Source organism: Lasiodiplodia theobromae (genome assembly GCF_012971845.1).
Source record: "Lasiodiplodia theobromae strain AM2As chromosome Unknown scaffold_37, whole genome shotgun sequence".
NCBI classification, from domain to species: Eukaryota; Fungi; Ascomycota; class Dothideomycetes; order Botryosphaeriales; family Botryosphaeriaceae; genus Lasiodiplodia; species Lasiodiplodia theobromae.
Genome location: NW_023336516.1, coordinates 298,656 through 316,453, shown reverse-complemented (window position 1 = coordinate 316,453; position 17,798 = coordinate 298,656). Strand labels below are relative to the sequence as shown.

Genomic DNA, 17,798 nt, shown 5'->3' with positions numbered 1-17,798 from the left:
AGCTGGGGTTACAATGGTCTGTGGCAAACGAAATCGTCGCTGATCTCCACGTGCAAGCGGTCTAAATCCCCGAATTCAGCGTCCTTATCTAGAGCATGCTGTGACGATAGTTTCATCGGCAGTTCATGGGGAGATGGGTGCGAAGCCGAGCCGGGACGGCAGATGGTGCGCCGGCTGCCCCTCACCGCAAGCCGGGGACCCTCACGCCCGCATCTTGTGGCCAGGGTGCATGCAGAGCACAATCGCATTAGCTGGCTGTTTGGTGCTACTCCAAAACGGCACAATGGCGCGCCTTATCTCCAGGTTCGCGTCATCTTGGTCGTCCCTCCACATCTTCCAGTGGTTTTTCGTGCAATAGCTGACTCGGCGCATGGAAGGTCCATCCGTTCACTGACAAAGAAGGTTACAGGAAGTTTAGGCGGTGATAGCCGAAGGATCGCGTTCCTGGTGATAACGAAACTGCGTGCGCCGGTCGGCGGAGAAGGAGCCGATCACGCCCGATCGCCATCGCCGGCCGCTGCTTCCAAACAGACAACAATCGCTTGATACCTATACCTGCCCCAGGACTACCTCTGAAATCACAGACACACCGCCTGCTAATCCCCTTCGGTGCCTTCCCCCAACAGGTGGCCCGAGATTCACCCAAGCAGTAACTGATTCTCCGGGTAAACCACACGCGCCAAGGCTGCAACCAGACGCTTCAAAATGACCGTTAAAAGACTAAGAATTGGTGTTGACGTTGGAGGGTCAGTAAATGCTCACAAAGCATGAGCTCTTTTAACTTTTGGATCCCATAGGACGAACACAGATGGTGTCATCCTCGATCCTCTACGTGCCTCAGAGCCGGACAAGGGGATAATTGCCTGGTAAACAGCCCATCACGCAAGGGCATGGTATACCAGACTCATTTTCAATAAGGCACAAAGCCCCGACGACGACCAATCCAAGCCTTGGAATTAACAATGCCCTGGTTTCCATGTTTGAGCAGTCTGAGATCAAGCCTCACGAGGTGGCAAGCGTCACCATGGGAACCACGGTAATTCCCTTCTATCTACACGTTTTTTCAGCCACAGAGTGATTACTTTGTTATATATTACTGTTCGTTTTTCCTCGATCAGCAGTCTTTTCCTTCTTGATCACAGGCTTCAGGGCTCCAATGCCGTTTCTTCTACCCCTGTTCCATCGCATCCCAGATATTTTCCATATCCCCCCACTAACGACGCTCAGCACTTCGTCAACGCCGTAGTCGAGCGCGACGCCGCCCGCCTCTCCCGCGTCGCCGTAATCCGCCTCTCAGGCCCCTTCGGCAAGCACGCACCGCCCTGCGTCGACTGGCCGGCAGACCTGCGTTCGCTAGTCCTCGGCCACCACGCCCAGGTCAAGGGCGGCCTCGAGGTCGACGGGCACCCGATATCCGACATCGACGAGCAGGAAATCGCCGCTGTGTGCGCGGACATCGCCGCCATTACGCAGCCCCGCGCCATTTCCGCCGTCGTCGTCAACGGCGTCTTCTCGCCCATCGACGACGAGGACCCCGCCCGCAACCAGGAAGCCCGTGCTGCAGCGATAGTACGCCGCTGCCTGCCGCCGTCTGTTGATGTCGTGTGCGCGCGCGACGTCGTGCCCCAGCTGGGCTTCCTCGAGCGCGAGAACGGCGCCGTGTTGAATGCTGCTATTCTGGCTTTCGCCCGGCGCACCATCCGCTCCTTCCACGAGCCTGTGAGGAAGCTGGGCCTGCGCTGCCCGGTCTTTGTCACGCAGAATGACGGCACTATTCTCAGCGATGAGGCGGCCGCGAGGCTGCCCATCAGAACGTTCAGCAGTGGGCCGACGAACAGCATGCGGGGTGCCGCGTTCCTTGTGTCGGGCAAGAGCGGAATCGAGCAGGTGGGAGATGATGACGGGAATAAAGACGAGCCAATGATGGTTGTTGATATCGGTGGTACGACGACGGACGTGGGTTTGCTGCTGGCCAATGGCTTCCCAAGACAGGCTGCCGCGTTCAGTGAGTTCGCGGGCGTGAGGATGAACTTCTCGTGCCCAGACGTGAAGAGGTGAGTTCCACTTGTCGTTTGCTCTGGTTGTGCTGGTCACAACCTTTTTCGCCCATTTTGGCTGCTGCTTGGTGGCCGCTTTCATGGGATTGCTCATGCCACAATACCTCTTCCTCTTCTTTTGCTCCTTGAAGGTCGATATCGAGTTCTTCAATGAACCCTCTTTTCCTCTGTTTGCTATCTTCCTCCGCTCAACATCCTCCCAACCCCGTTACGTTGAAGTCATCTGATACATCATCACACCCCCCTCCTATCGACACATCTCCCACCACACCAACGCATCCCCCCAACCACTAACCCCTTCCAACTCCAGCATCGGTCTCGGCGGCGGCTCCATCGTCCGCCGCTCTTCTCCTACCTCTCCCCTCACCGTCGGCCCCGACAGCGTCGGCTACGCGATCCAGACCTCAGCCCTCTCCTTCGGCGGCCCCATCCCCACGGCGACCGACTACACGCTCGCCTGCAACCCCACCCTTACAATCTCCGACGCGCCCGCCACGCACACCGCATCCACGCGCGCCGCCATCCCCGCCGCCGACGCGGCCGCCTTCGCCGCCGTCGTCCAGCGCAAGCTCGAAGCCGTCGTCGACACGATGAAGACGTCGCCGGCGGACCTGCCCGTCGTGCTCGTCGGCGGCGGCGCCGTCATCGCGCCGGAAACGCTCAAGGGTGCCTCGCGCGTCGTCAAGCCGCGGTACGCGGGCGTGGCGAACGCCGTGGGCGCGGCGATGGCCGGCGTGAGCGCCGTCGTCGATACGGTGCGGTCGACGGCGAAGAAGAGCGTGCAGGAGTGGAAGGAGGAGTTGGAGCGGGAGGCGATCGAGAAGGCGGTCAGGGCCGGGGCGAGGAGGGAGGGGTGCAGGATTGCGGAGTCGGATGAGTTGCCGTTTGCGTATGTGGCGAATAAGAGTCGGTTTATCATCAGGGCGGCGGGGGTGTTTGATTATGGGAGGGAGGAAGGGGTTGAGGGGGTGGATGTGGTGGAGGGTGATGGTGATGGTGTTGAAGACGACGCTGTGGATGGGGGCTTGATGGCGGAGTACGAGAAGAGAAAGAGTGCTGCTGGAGAGTTGGTGAAGGAGACGGAGCAGGCGGAACAGGAGAAGGCATTTGATTTTGAAGCTTACAGGCCGAAGGTAAAGGACAGGGTATGGTATATTTCTGAGACGGACTTGGCGTGGATCTCGACAGGGTGCTACATCCTGGGTACTGGTGGAGGCGGCAGTCCTTATTCGAGTATGCTGCGCCTGCGTTCGATGTTGCAGAATGGTGCTGTTGTCAGAGTGGTCAGCCCGGATGACCTGAAGGATGACGATCGCGTCGGGTGCGGTGGAGGAATGGGCTCGCCGACTGTTGGTATCGAGAAGCTTGCTGGTGATGAGTGAGTTACTTGAAGACAAGGAGCAGCGGTGTATCACTGACTGAACATCACAGGATGATGGAAGCACAGGAGGAATTGTTCAACCTTACGAAAGACAAAGCCACTCACATGATCGCAGTTGAAATTGGCGGTGGCAATGGCTTGCAGGGAATGATCCTCGGTGCAAGCACCAACATGGACATTCCTGCCGTCGACGGCGACTGGATGGGCAGAGCTTATCCAACGAAATGGCAGACCACACCTGTGGTTTTTGCAGAAAGAAAGACCGTATTTTATCCATCGTCCATGTGTGATGGAAATGGCAATGTCGTGGTAAGTTTAGGCGTCACAGATTCTTGCGGTCGGCGACTGACAATTCTCGCAGTTCATGACCAAAGCCACGAGCGATGAGACGGTGGAGCGAGTCTTCCGCGCAGCTCTTTCCGAGCTCGGCTCGCATGTCGGTTGCGCCGATGGACCGATCACGGGCGGTAAGTTTCTACCTTCTGAAAATGGACCTGGAGCTGACGTGATGAACGCAGCCGAAACAAGGAGATGGGTAGTCGAACATACTATTTCGCTTGCCTGGCGCATCGGCCGCGCCGTCCACAAAGCGCGGCACTCCAACCGCATCGACACGGTTGCGGAGTCCATTGTCGATGAAGTTGGTGGCAGCGGCTCTGCGAAGGTTCTCTTCAAAGGCAAGATCATCGGTGTCGAACGAAAGCTGCGCAACGGCCACGTCTACGGCGAAGTCGTCATAGAAGCTACCGCTGCCGACCTCAACGGTGATGGTGGACCGGCGGAAGGAAAGCGGGAGTTCGAAGGAACAGTAAGGATCCCGTTCAAGAACGAGAATATCGCAGCGTTCAAGGTCAAGGACGACGGCTCCGAGGAGACGCTGGCCATCGTGCCTGATCTCATTTCTTGCATCGACGCCCAGAACGGAGAGGCGATTGGGACGCCCGAGTACCGCTACGGCTTGCTAGTGATTGTTTTGGGCATCACTGCGTCTGACAGGTGGACTTCTACGGAGAGAGGCATAGAGCTGGGTGGACCGAAAGCTTTCGGCTTGGATGATCTGGTGTATACGCCGATCGGTAGGTTCGAGAAGCCGAAGAGTGTGATTGATGAGTATTCGGAGTGAGAACGTTGTCAGTATGCACGAGAGACCAGGTCAAAGCAACCGTAGAATGAACGTCAACACAAGTAGAAATAAACACTGATTCAAATCACCAAGCAAGCTCGTACTAAGGTGAAACCATGACGTGTTTGATTGATTTGACGTTACTTCATAGGGATGAGACGGTACAATTTAGGGTTGGTGGTGTGAGTTCATTTGTTTTCCATTCCTTTACTCATCGTCATCATCGTCAACATCGTCGTCATCTTCATCATCTTCATCGTCGTCCATGTTTTCCATGTCGTCCCTGTCGTCCATGTCGTCCCTGTCGTCCATGACGCTCCTGGCGCCCAGGAGGTGCATGGCGTTGGTAACGTCGACGGTGGCGGTCAAGTAGGAGATGGACGGACTGTAGTTGCTGTCGTCGGTGTGCTGGAGGGAGAAGAGCGCGCCATTTACGACGGCCTTGCCCTTCGGGAAGCTGGCCGGAACGTAGAGAGGGACGCTGATGTTGTGCCCGTGGGTGGAGGAGAGTTCTGATAGCAAAGGATTTGGCGGTCAATAAAATATACATAGAAGGTCGCCCCGGCCGCCGGGGTTTCAAATGTAGAAAGAAAAGATCGACTTACTTCCAGGAGGATAAAGGATCTTCTGGCCCAGAAAGGCAGCTCCGAGCATGTCTTTGCGGGCGTACTCGGCGGGCACGGCTCCGAAAGTAACGAAGATGTCATGTTCACGGCTCATGTTGCCGTCGTCGATGAGCCGGGCAGCGAAGTTCTGGCCGGACTCCAACTGCTTGGGCAGGGCGAAGGCGACGATGTGGCCGGCGGCCATCGATGAGATGGAGAGGAGGCCGGCGAGGATGGAGGTGGAGAACTTCATTGTTGATGAGCTGAAATGAAAAGATAATTGCTGAGCGGGGTTCTTCTGTATGCTGTGGGCTTGAGATGGGCTTGCGTTGGAGTGTGGAAAGTCTTGACTGGCAAGCTGGCCATCATTTAAGACCGCGGGATCTCCAGGAATGGAAGGGGTGGAGGAGGCCCATGGCAATCATGATGGCGCGGTTGGCAGGTGCGATCACTGAGCGGGCAATCAGTCCTTTCTCTCCGGGTAGCTCAACACATCACCCGTCCACCGCCTCGATTTTATGCCGCAGCCCTCTTACAGCTGTGTAGTCTCACGTCCAGCTTTGATCACCCTCCGTCCACACACCCCCGAGGCCAGTTGCCACTGCAAGCCGGAGGGAGAAAATCGTATATACAAGACCTATCGAGAAGGGTCAGGTCAAGACACACAGCAAAAGCCGTCGTCATTTCCACCCAAGATTGATGTCTCAGATAAAGTGGTAAAAGTGGTAGGAACGAGGCGTGTGGGGATACGACGGAAGGCTTGCGGGAATGACGTGCGGCCGAGGGGTCCGGCGGCGTGCACGGACTGTGTTACATCGGAGGGGCGACTGTTCTGTCGTCGATACCTTAACTCCGGCCACTCAAAGTACGTCTACCATTTTTGGAAACAAGCTTTCAGATGAACGAGGTGGGGCCCTATGCATGCCGTGATCGACGCACGACTTCGAGCCTCGTATCCACGCTATCGCCGGTGCTTTCATTGGCTACCGTTGCTTCTCTGGAATACTGAAGGCACAGGCCTGACGCCGGACCGCCGGGAACTCTTTATGAGGCTTGCTGTACGCATGGGTATGCCGGCCGTTTGGGTGAGCTGTCGGATCACGTTTGGTCTAGTGTGATCGTTTGTACTTTCCACGTGGGGCATTTCTGGTAACTTTCCGCTCAGGCCATTTTTAACTGTTTCTGGTGAAGCTCTTCAACAGCGAGATGACCTAACCTTGCTACTCGCTAGACAAATGAGGATGCTTTCTATACTGAGAGCAGAGCGATCTCAGCTAATGCCTTGTAAGCCTCTTGGAAGGGTTACTCAAGAAGCAGAGAAGGAGTCCGACCCACCGGACTAATTCAAGGGGTGGCTTGACTAGCATCGGAGAGGTTGAAGCAGCGGTGAGTTGTGTGGAGAGTACTGATTCGGCGGCCGTGGTGAAGCTCATGATTAGTCCAAATGCTGAACCGGTGAGCGGGGTTCAAGGTAAGTTGAGGTAGTACCATTTATTTTGATGCATTTGCCAAGCTCATGGCTTTGCGTCTTCGTAGCCTTGCCATTGCTGTGAAGGATAAATCATTTCGAACGAGAAGAACGCACCTCAAGCATCTCTAGAGTACCCTACTCTCGTAAGACCACCTGAGAACTTATTCACGCATTGGCAGGAAACTTTGATGAGAGAAATCCTTGGTGTTGATATGAGCGCCATCAAGAATGGAGCTCCAGAAGACCCTATTCGTACACTTCCACAGTGCTAATGGTAATGAAATAGCACTTGTCCCTTTCATGGCATATAGAGCATTCCAGCTGCTTAGAAGCCAATCCAAGTCTTCCAGAACTCTCCATCCTCAATGCAAGCAAACCTTCCGAGCGCCATGCTGGGCCGTTCTTCTTTTCTTTGTAATACAGTTATTTCCCATTCATTCCAGCCCCCTAGAATCGGAACAGCATCTTCAGCAACTTGACCTTGTCGTCATCGTCCTCGTCGTCGGAATCATCGTGCTTCTTGCTGACGGGGCTGCCTTGCGCGAAGAACAGTATCTTGATCGCAATAGCCAAGCCCGCGTGCAATGCAACGACAACAATGAGCAAAATCTTTGACGTCTTGACATCTGTCGCGCTGAGGACTGGGTAGAGGTTGCGGAAAAGGAAGAAGGCCGAGACGCCGAATCCGAGGCCGACAAAGACGTAGTTGAGGACTGTTGTAGCACAGCGTTAGCTCCCCATTCCCTCGCTTCTAATTACGCAGGAAATACGTACTCGTGATCGGACTCCAGCTAATCAACGCAACGGGGATCCAGATGATGTTCGCATAGCCGTAAAGCGTCCAGCACTCCATCAAGTTGGCGCTCTCGCTACCAAACCACTTCAGCAGACCCCACAGCGCCACGGGAATGACGATGGTATATCCGTAGATCAGGCCAGCGCCTCCGCTCAACAGCCTGAAGTCGTAGGGGAAGTGTTCGTCACCGGAGCGGGCGAGGTACTGGCTCATGGTGCCGGTGAGGAAGAGGATCATGACGACCGTTGTCGCGATCCACACGGGGCCGTACAGGTCCGGGTTGCCCTCGAGCACATCGAGGAAGTTTGAGCGCAGCGGGAAGCCAGCGGCCCAGCAGCGCTTCAGCACCTCGGCTGTGTCCACGTCGAAGAACTGCTGGTAGTACCCGATGCTCCACAGGTACCGCTTCGACGACGAGCCTCCCGAGCCCGAGCCTATGGCGCCCCGCGCGCCCGAAGATGATGCGCCGGCGCCGCCGAAGGCACTGCTGCGTGAGCCGCCGCGCCGGTGGCCCGAAGGCGCTGTGTCTGGGGCGATCTTGCCGGAATCATTGGAGTCGAAGTCTACGCGAGGTTGGACGTTAGTCGAGGCGGACGCGAGGCAAAGGCGAAAAGTGAGTGCAGCGTACTGGAAGGGTGAAATTCAAGGTCTTCTTGGAGGTCGGTATGGCCTAGGTCGCCCTGGGAGTGAAACGCGCGTCAGTCGGGTGTCCTTTCTGTGATGCCTGGTGGATCTCTCCAGTGCGGAGCGGGCAATTGAGGAGAAGCTCACCTCAGAGTCGACGTCAACGACGACATCGTAGCCGCGGTTTGACATTTTGGGCGAGCAAAAGAGCGGCGTGGGGGTTGGACGGCGGGGAGCTTTGGTGTTTGTGAAGCTGGAGCTTGGATGAGAAGGCGAGCTGTCAACTTGATGCTGCGGTCATGCCGAACTCGCCCCGATGGCCTACGTAACACCGTTGCGACTTATGTCATGGCCGGACTCCACCATATCAAGAAAGCTAGTGCCGGCCATGACTTATACCCAGACCCTTGTTTCAGTCCCACCGTTTCACCTGTAACGCCCTGCATTATTTGCGTCTAGGCAAAACGAATGTTTCATCGAGAGAGCATAATAACATCCAACATGCCAAAGCACCGCTCTCTTCCACATATTACTAACAAATGCGTATTTGTGTTATGCTGAGGCCGTCTATCATGCAGTCGCTGTTCCTAGTGAGCACACCACCCAAACTAAAAGCAAGCTACTGGTATAAGTAATGCTAGAGTGAACATGAAACCAGACCCAGATACAACCGAAAGCTTAGATATCCCACTTGCAGCTGGGCATTCCCAAGATTATGGAAAAGTCTGGCGGTAGGGAGCGGAAGGTGAGAAGAGAAGAACAAAAAAAAATACAGAGCAAAAGTGAAGGTCCCCCATAGGCGTGTGGCATAATCGCTGTCCCTCACAGAACTGGCGCCAACACGCCCCTCAACCATTTCACTACTTTACGCACCATCACCTCAAGTTCCCCGCCTTCTTCCATCATGCTCTCCGCACCCTCCTCCTGCACCACATCTTGCGCACACTCGACGAACTTCCACCTAATCTCCTCTCCTGGGCCGCCTCCGCAAACGACCTCCAGCATCAGCTTCAGCAAATTCTCCCCTTCCCTACCCATGAAGCGCATCAGCACGTCTCCATCGACATGGTAAGCAGTCCGCCGCTTGAGCCCGGCCAAATCCTTGTCCGGATCCAGGGCGCGCAGCAGCGCCTCGGCGCTGCGGTTCTGCGTGTGCAGCCGCGGGCCGTGTGCATGAAGCGTGGTCCCGTTGCCGGAAGCACGCTGGTTGTTTGTACGGACGGCGGGATGGACCGACGCGAATGAGGACGAGGACGACGAATCGGCCGCGGGCGATGATGACGACCGGTCGAGGTCCATATCCGCATCATCAAAGTCGCCATAGTCAGTCGCTCCGTCGACGTCCATGCCATCCGTCTGCGTCTCCAAGGCGACGACGTCCGCTTCGTCGACAAGCCTCACCGGCCCTGCGATCAGACGGTGAGACACTCCCAGGTTGACGAGCGGGACGAGCATCCCACCTGGCCGCTCCGCCCGCCTCTCACGATCTAGCACGTTGCAGAGATTTTGGAGGAAGCGCAGCAGGCGCCACGCCTTTTCGTCGACGAGCGAGAGGCCGAACAGTGTCCCGTCCGATGCCGCTCCGATGATGTCGTTGACGAGGACGCCGCTCGCTGCGGTGAAGCTTTGTGATTGATTGCGGTGGTACTGGAGGGTTGGCCTGACCAAGCCTCGCCGGAGACGCATGACGCTGCGAGGCAGGGAAGCCTCAAGCAGGGTCGGAGCAGCGGTTTGCTGCGTTCGTCGCCGGGGTAGATGGAGAAGTGTTAGTGAGCCAGCTTTATCGGCCACTAAGACCAGATTAGACGAAGGGGCGGATGGTGAACTTGGTTTGGCAAAGCCATAGCTATGCCCATCGCCTAAGCCACCAGAGCCAAGTCCATCGAAGGCACCATATGGCGTATTGGTGACCTTCTTCTTCGAGATCTGGGGAAAATCTAGCGGTAGATGGAATGAAGTATCGCGAGCCTGTCGGTCTGAAAAAAGGAGCTCGAATTTCATGGAATTAGGAGTCCGGTCTTGCAAGTCATGCTCAACCTTTAGAATGATGAGAGAATCGCAGGCGGTCGAGACGTAAATGAACGGCGCGTCTGTGGTAACGTAGAGGCCGGGAGACGGCAGATCATGTTCCCCAGCCGTTTGGATCCTGCGATGTTCGGGTCAGAACAGTGGGTGAAATGTCTAAGAAAGATTACTCACCTCTTCGTCTCCTCATTATATTGGTAGACAAGCAGCCTCTTTCCATAACATACCACAAGGAAATTCGATTCCCCATAGCTTGCGATCGCAGTGACTTGCTGCTTGAGTTTCATCTCCTTAGTCTTCTCCAATTTTGTCGTGCCATCTCTCGTAGCCCTTTGAATGCAGACAACAGTCCCCTTCCTCCCATCGCCTTCAACAGTGCCCACTACAACATGGACATATTTCCTTCCATTGCTTTCGAGGGTCCACGTTGTAAGGGCATTGACCCTGGCTGTTGGGCTCAAGGCATACTCTGCGATGACATCCGTGCTTGGAGATCCAGGGCGATCGTCATGCATTCGAATATAGCTCTGAGCATACCGACGCTGGCGGCCGTCTCGCGTTGCTGGATCAAATACGTGGGATTCCAGACAAGCAACGAAAACGGCCTTGAGCTCCTCCGAATATATGACCCTATTCGGAGTTCCTTTGACCGGGATGCTTCTGGGAACAATGTGTCTCTCTTCTTCCAGCTGTGCAACATAAAATGACGTGCCAGAGATGCAAACCAAGGCTCCACCGAGATCCCGTATCAAGTAGTCTTCGCGCGGTACTCTGCAAATTGATGAGACGGGACTCTGACGCAGGCTGGGCCGATTCCGATCAGTGAACCAAATGTTGGTGACTTCGAGGCCGATGTGACGCCCCATGCTGTAGTCCAGACGGTAGAACTCAGCGCCGCAAGTGGCAAATGCGAGGCTGATGCCTCCCTCTGTATCTTTGACGACGGCGGCTGGTGTTTGGCCAAGGGTTATCCTCCTTGTAGAAGAGATGGCGGCAGGGTTTGTCGGCAGTGCTGATGTCTTTTCATTGAGTTTATGCGTGAGTGCTGGACAGGAGAGTTCAATGATGTATAGATCACCGCTTCGAAGGCCGCACACGATCGCAATGTCCGTTTTGGAAGCATTCGGCGGATTGTCGTGCAGAAGCACTGCACTCTGACAAGCATTCAATGTTTCTTGTGTGGATGCATCTTGCCAGATCTGATGTTGCTCTAACAGCCGCCCAACGCTTCCATCTTCTTGAATCTTGTACAGCCGGATCAGGCCATCAGTTGTGGCCACAAAGAGCATATTTTCATGATCATATCCCAGCACCTCGACGCAAGTGGGATCTGCGCTCAAAGAAATTGACGACGTAGACTCGAACTTTACTTCTTCTCCCCACGGTTCTATTTTCTTCGCCTGGAGAGAAAGCCCGTTCTGCGAACGGATGCCGGCATAAGCGGTGGACAGCTTAGAGCAGACAGCACCTGCAAGAAGCACCTCTTCTGGGGGCAACGTCCAGGAGCCCTTCCTTGGCAATGTCTTGCCCAGAGCAAATGTGTCCAAGGCTATAAACCCCTTGGGTGTGATTTGAACTGCAAGGCCGTAGCCCAGCATACCTGAAACCAGGGTTTCATTCTCGAAGTCAACCCCGGAGTTTTCCTCGTCGAAGTCAGTATCCACGCCCGAGGCATCGCCGGCGATATGGAGAAGCAGACTTGAGGAAGGGAACGACAATAAGAAAAATACGCCGTCTGCTGATGAGTCCGGGAATGACCAAAGACCTGTGACGCCCGCGAGATCGTCTTCATCGAATGTAAGGCCCAATTTGGCGTTGAGGCCAGCTCGGATCTCCGTGATCGCACCGTATGGGCTTCTGCCGGATGTTGCGAGAACCCGTCGCCTTACACCACCGATGGGATTGCTGGAATGAGCTTCATCTGCCAGAATCAAGTCCAGCGTTGGCGACCAGTTCTGAATTGAATTAATGAAATCAGGCTCCATAATTTGGGCGCGTGTTCTCTGAGAGCCTTTTCGGTCGTTGAACTGAATCTCGTCCCGCCACTGGCCAATCTATACCGGGATGTCAGGCATTGTCCAATCAGGAAGTGCAGCACAACGTACCTTGACGATTTCGCCCGCAGACATGTCACCGGCCGTCACCAGGACATCTGGCGTATCTAGGTAATAGCCTACATCCAGACTTGCGAATGCTGACGCGACGTTGCACATGAAGTGGCCGGCTTTGCTGGTCAAAGCACCACTGCGGGAATTGACTTGCATGTAGTGCACAACACCGTCTTCACGCACGAGGTAGAAGTTTTCTTCTTGCTTATTGTTCCAGATCCAGTTACGGCCTGTCCTTGCCCAACTAGTCCACGTCGGGAAACGCCGTGAATTTCCAGGATGTCTTGGACCCTCTTCTTTGGAGAGGCTCACAGAACTCCTCTTTGGGTTGCCCGTCATGATCTCCTGGTGGATGTATATTTCGACATGGCCCGCAAGAATGAAAGAGGGGCCATGTTGAAGTGGAATTAGCAGTTGGGGATTGCGTTGGTCTGGAGAACGCATTAGTGGCTAGCTGAGAAGAGCAAAAAGACGACTTACTGTGAGAGAGCGGAAAGCCTTCGACTACTGGACGGATGTGCGACAGGCCTTGTCTGTTGTCCCATTCATAACAGGACATGCGGGTCTTGCCGTCTCTGGAATATATAACCAAAAGTATTACGTGATGTTCATCGTCTGGCTCTGGGTAGAGGAATTCCATCTTCAGGATGGTGCCTGGAATGGCAACCGGCCGCTCCGACTTGAGCGGCGTCCAGTTTTGGGTATCATGAGAAATGTTGCTTCGCAGCTCAGGCATGGTCTTGGCGGCATATATGAAAATTGAGCTCTCGGCAGCGCCTACAGCGAGAGCTCTGGAACGGGGATCTACAGCCAAATGCTTCCCCGGTTGTTCAAGAAGAGAGGCGTCAGGAGAGAGCGGTATGCAACTCTCCTTCCATTCGACTGTGCCGTCTCTCCTGGGGCGAGCGAACAGGAAAAGAAGCTCTTGGGACTCCAAGGTGAGAACGAGGATCTGTGGCGGGACGAGTTCATTCCAATCTATTTCCATGGGGATTTGTGCCTTCTCAGTCATGGGCGGATGGATGAACTTCCTGGGCTCACCAAAGACCCTGGCGGCGCGGATGCGGGATCCAAAATCAGCTTTGGTGCTGACATGCTCGAGATGTGCGTTGGGGAGAATCTCTTTTAGGTGGATAAAGTCCTCGCCGATGAAAACAACGTCGTTCTTCTCCCGGTTGCGCACGCGAGCGGGGATGATCCAGTTGACGACGGGGCTCTGGAGGACTGTGCGCGAGAGCAGGCCGACCACAGGCTGCTCCATGGGGGGCTTGACGGGGAGTTGCTCCTGAGATGACTCGCGCTGGGTGTTTTGCTGCAAAATGTCCTGTATGCTCACGCGGCGGGTGACCCAGCGGCCGTTTTCAAAGACGCCAGTTTGAAGAGCCATCGGGGGCATACCCTGCTATTAATGGGCGTGGGTGGCAATAAGCGGGCGTATGGAACAGGCGACTAGGGTGGCTCGACGCAGGACTCAGCGGATTGGTAAGGAGGTGAGAGCTCGGCGACGAGGCTCAGGCTGGAGAGGGCCTGGGAGAGAGGAAAGGAGGCAGCTACTGGGGCCTGGAGGCAGACATGCGGAGGATTGATACGGGCGGTTGCGGCAATTGCGGTGGCATGGTGGAGAAGACGGTTCTACAGCCTCATCCAGCTAGGCGGAGCCGAGGGCGCGGTGGTGGTTTGCGCTCAGGACAGCGAGGGCCGGGGCTCGCGGGGCGACATGAAGAGACGTGAGTGCCGTTCTGGGGATGCAGAATGATGCAGGCAGACAAAATAGGTGTCGGGACACGCGGGGCGCGCGACTTCGTGCGCATAACCCGTGGGGCGCGAATGTCAGCGAAATGCAACAGGTCACAAAGTGCTGGAAAAAAAATGTGAAGTCAAGTCACGCAGGTCGAGACCTTGGCCGTCATGCATCAGCATCACTCCTCCGCGCGCCTCAGCCGCCGCAATAGCGTCACCGCCGACGCGTTTGGCTGGAGCTTGCGAGCTAAGGCCGCCGCGCTCGACCCGCCGCCGAACGCCGCCAACCTGCGGAGCTCCAAAGCGCCGCCCATGTCCGCCCACGACGAGCTCCATCTCGCGCCCGCCGACGACGAGAAGCATGCGCCGCCCGAGCCCGAGCCCGCGCAGCCTCAGCGCGATCGCCGCGACTCGGATGCCTGGGCCGATCTGAAGGCGGCGCAGATCCGCAGCGCATGCAGGGACGCCGACGTCGACACCTTGACCCGCCTTGCAACCTCCAAGGGCGGCCTGCTCAGCGACCGCCTGCGCCGCGACGCCTGTACGCCGCCGCTCCAGCCAGTCGACCGGGTCCCGATGCGCTGACTGTGCTGCAGGGCCGCTGCTCCTCGGCTCCCTCCCTGACACGCACAGCGACACCGACTGGAGCGACCTTCAGCCGCATCATGACGAGGACCAGGTCAAGCTGGACGTCAATCGCTCCTTTGTCTACTACCCCAAGGGTATTACTGGCCCCTCGGCGCCCCAGCGCCCCGCTCCACGACGCTGACGCCCCGCAGACCAGTCGGAACAGCAGATCGAGGAGCGCAAGGAAGAGCTATTCGATGTCATTGCCCAGATCCTGCGCCGCCATCCCCGCTTGTGCTACTTCCAGGGCTACCATGACATCGTCCAGGTCTTCCTGCTGGTGCTCGGATCCGATCTGGCTGTGCCTGCTGTGACCCGTCTGTCGCTGCTGCGCATCCGCGATTTCATGCTTCCGTCGCTCGACGCAGCCATTGCCCATCTGAAACTGCTCCCCTCCATTCTCTACACCGCCGACCCAGCTCTATACGCCCACCTGCGTCCCGCCGAGCCGTTCTTTGCCCTGGCCGCCACCATTACAATGTTCGCCCATGATATACAGGAGTACGGCGACATTGCGCGCCTCTTTGACTTCCTGCTGGCACGCGAGGCCGCCTTCTCGGTGTACCTCTTTGCGTCCGTACGTGTACCCGGGCGTTCAACGGTTCTGTGCTACCGAGCTGACACACAAACCTCTCCTCCAGATCATTCTCACCCGCAAAGACGAGCTCCTCGAAATCTCCCCCGACGACACCGACGTCCTGCACGTCACGCTCCAGAACCTGCCCAAGCCCTTGGACCTGGAAGGCCTGATCTCGTCGACGGTGGAGCTGTTCACCAAAACGCCCCCCGAATCGCTCCCCTACGGCGCCTGGCGGGCAATTTCGCCTTACAGCGTGCTCAGGACAACCCGCGAGCCGCGAGCTCTGACGACGCAGACGCTGGAGCAGGGCGAGGAGCTGTTCGCCAAGCACGAGGAGCAGATCCGCCGCGCCAACATTTACAAGGCCAGGGTGACCGCCATCAAGAGGGGCCTGTGGCGGTACAGGCGCCCGGCAGGCGGTTTCGCCATGGCCATCGCCGTCGGCGTGCTCGCGTGGTGGCTCGGGAGATCTGACCACGGCGCGACCTACTTGTCGACCATTCGCCAGACGCTGTACATTTTCTTTGGTCAGTATCGGTAGAGGAAGGCATCTAGAGGACATTAGGGGATTGCGTTTTAGTCGAAACACATTACCGGCTCTCTGCATGTAAGAGTATATAGGGTAATACTGGCGTTAGGAAGATCGCCCGGATGTAGGCGATTGATAAAAGGTCTGAATTGAATGATTTGCTGCTAGAATTTCTTGTATCCATCTCTTCGTGCTGGTCATGTAGTGATTCCTGTGTTGGGAGCCATATAATTCTCACAAACATCTGGACTTTGCAGTATTGCAATTAAAGCTAGTGCGAAAAGTAACAGGGTTCTAGAATAAGGGAAGACCATCTTATTTAAATTGTATAAGCAGTAGAACCTATCATCTAGACGGGAGTGTAAAACTCTACATCAATGTCTAAACAATCGCTTTGACTACCCACGATACGATTTAAAGGTAAATTTACGCTAGCTTTCGGCTACAATACCCTTGTATAGTTATAGGCACCAATTAAAGCAGATTTTCTAATGTAAAAGTTGAGTTTAGAAAGTTAGGGCAATAGTCTGTTTACCAGACACTTTTGATTGGGTCCACCTTAAGAATAGCTATCTTGCAGTTAACGGCCGGTTTAGTCTCCAATGCAGAGCTAAAATAACCCATCACACCAGCCCTCCTGTAACATCCACCCATCCGAATTACCCCCTTCTTCTCAACTCCCTTGTCACCTTACAATATCTATGCAGCCCCTCTCCCCCATCGCACGCAAACGCCTCAGCCTCATCCTTGAACACAGGCTCCCACCAGCTCCTCCCCCTGCTCTGCCCCGGCCCCGGCCCCGGCCCGGGCGCCCTCATCATCTCGGGCTCACCGCCGCTCTCCAGGCCCAAGTCCTCTCTCCCATCCAACAGCACCCGCACATCGCCGAAGCCGTCCTTCAAGAAGGCGTTCTGGCCCTTGCCGACGCCGATGCCGCTGGCACCGGCGCCAGCGGTGCTGCGTGCGTGCATGGCCCAGGCGAAGAACTCGCGGCAGCAGGCGGCGACGACGGCGGGCGGGACGAGCATGCCGGTACCACCACCACCACCACCACCAGGGAAATTGCTGCTGCTACTGCTGCTGCTACATTCACGCTGGTAGCGGCGGACGACGGCGAGCCAGCGCTGGCGGAAGTTGGTTTCGTCTCTGCCGCCGCAGATGAGCCAGGGGTAGAGGGGCGGGCGGAAGGCGGAGGGGTCCGTGTGGGATGAGGGCGGCGTGAGGACGTTAATGGTCAGGGTGGTGAAGGTCGTTGGGGTCGGGGCTCGACAGCGGCTACTTGATGGTGGTGTTGAGGACGAGGAGAAGGTGCTGCCGCCGCTGCTGGGAGTGGTGATGGCGGAGAAGATGACCGGGTCGCCGAGGAAGGAGGGCCCGTAGTTGCGCAGGCGGGCGAGTAGCTTGAACAGGTGGCGGTGGAAGGAGAAGTCGCGGTCCTTGGGCTCGTACAGCAGCGATGACCAGGACGCTCCTCTGGTGCGCGAGATGGACGACGAGGAGGCGTTTGGGTTCTGCGAAGGATGTCCCGGTAGGGCGGACGGGTGGACCGTCTTGATGGGCAAGCCACGCAGGCTGCCGCTGCCTATTGGCTGAGGCTTGCCCACGGTTTTGAAGTCGATGTGGACGGCGTCGTAGTGAGTTGCTACGGCGGGGACGCAAAGCCAGTCAATGAAGAGGTACTGCTCGTTCCGGAGCAGAATGCGCAGCGAACATGTTAGCCGCCGTTGGGCGCGCAGTCGGTCAATAGCATCGGAGACCTCGGCGTTGATTTGACGGCTGCAGCAGAGCAGAGTAGTGCTATTGACGCGGGTGCGCCGCGGGTAGTAACTCGCTTCCTCACCCCATGAGTCGTATTGGCGGTAATCAGAGGTGATTCTTGGGGGTGAGGATTGAGCGGGGGGCGTATGAGTCGACAGTAGGCTGTACTCCCAAATAAGGTCGCGGAGTTCACGCGGAAGTAGAAGGAGGTGGCAGATGTCTAGGCTAGGCTCGGTCTGGCCCGCGGCGGGCTCGGCGTTCCGTTTCGAGGGTGCAGATGTGTCACAAGGCCTTGATTTCATGACGCCAGGATTCGGGATTGCGCCTAAGGTTCATGGGAGCCGTGGCGGCTCTCTGGTAATCGGGCTGAGGTC

At 56.5% G+C, this 17,798-nt stretch overlaps 6 protein-coding genes across 6 annotated transcripts; 2 read left to right on the top strand and 4 right to left on the bottom strand.

Annotated features, from left to right (window-relative positions):
• Positions 1-705: 705 nt before the first annotated feature.
• Positions 706-4,561, top strand: LTHEOB_10303 (uncharacterized protein; the record flags this gene model as incomplete). Its single annotated transcript, XM_035506934.1, has 8 exons — positions 706-746; positions 798-866; positions 919-1,036; positions 1,228-2,054; positions 2,368-3,435; positions 3,489-3,747; positions 3,800-3,905; positions 3,957-4,561. 8 exons carry the CDS (start codon positions 706-708, stop codon positions 4,559-4,561), a joined length of 3,093 nt encoding a protein of 1,030 aa, XP_035368072.1.
• Positions 4,562-4,768: 207 nt separating this feature from the next.
• Positions 4,769-5,419, bottom strand: LTHEOB_10302 (Secreted protein Nis1; the record flags this gene model as incomplete). Its single annotated transcript, XM_035506933.1, has 2 exons — positions 4,769-5,073; positions 5,167-5,419. 2 exons carry the CDS (start codon positions 5,417-5,419, stop codon positions 4,769-4,771), a joined length of 558 nt encoding a protein of 185 aa, XP_035368071.1.
• Positions 5,420-7,084: 1,665 nt separating this feature from the next.
• LTHEOB_10301 (Yip1 domain family protein) lies at positions 7,085-8,249 on the bottom strand (the record flags this gene model as incomplete). Its single annotated transcript, XM_035506932.1, has 4 exons — positions 7,085-7,350; positions 7,412-7,996; positions 8,062-8,113; positions 8,205-8,249. The coding sequence occupies 4 exons, from the start codon at positions 8,247-8,249 to the stop codon at positions 7,085-7,087; spliced, it is 948 nt and encodes a 315-aa protein (XP_035368070.1).
• Positions 8,250-8,879: 630 nt separating this feature from the next.
• LTHEOB_10300 (Cleavage/polyadenylation specificity factor A subunit) lies at positions 8,880-13,586 on the bottom strand (the record flags this gene model as incomplete). Its single annotated transcript, XM_035506931.1, has 4 exons — positions 8,880-10,203; positions 10,257-12,136; positions 12,188-12,621; positions 12,671-13,586. The coding sequence occupies 4 exons, from the start codon at positions 13,584-13,586 to the stop codon at positions 8,880-8,882; spliced, it is 4,554 nt and encodes a 1,517-aa protein (XP_035368069.1).
• A 512-nt stretch (positions 13,587-14,098) lies between these two features.
• Positions 14,099-15,678, top strand: LTHEOB_10299 (TBC domain-containing protein; the record flags this gene model as incomplete). The annotated part of the gene is made up of 4 exons (XM_035506928.1): positions 14,099-14,471; positions 14,527-14,652; positions 14,710-15,134; positions 15,199-15,678. The coding sequence occupies 4 exons, from the start codon at positions 14,099-14,101 to the stop codon at positions 15,676-15,678; spliced, it is 1,404 nt and encodes a 467-aa protein (XP_035368068.1).
• Positions 15,679-16,325: 647 nt separating this feature from the next.
• LTHEOB_10298 (uncharacterized protein) lies at positions 16,326-17,726 on the bottom strand (the record flags this gene model as incomplete). Its single annotated transcript, XM_035506927.1, has 1 exon — positions 16,326-17,726. The coding sequence occupies one exon, from the start codon at positions 17,724-17,726 to the stop codon at positions 16,326-16,328; it is 1,401 nt and encodes a 466-aa protein (XP_035368067.1).
• Positions 17,727-17,798: the final 72 nt, after the last annotated feature.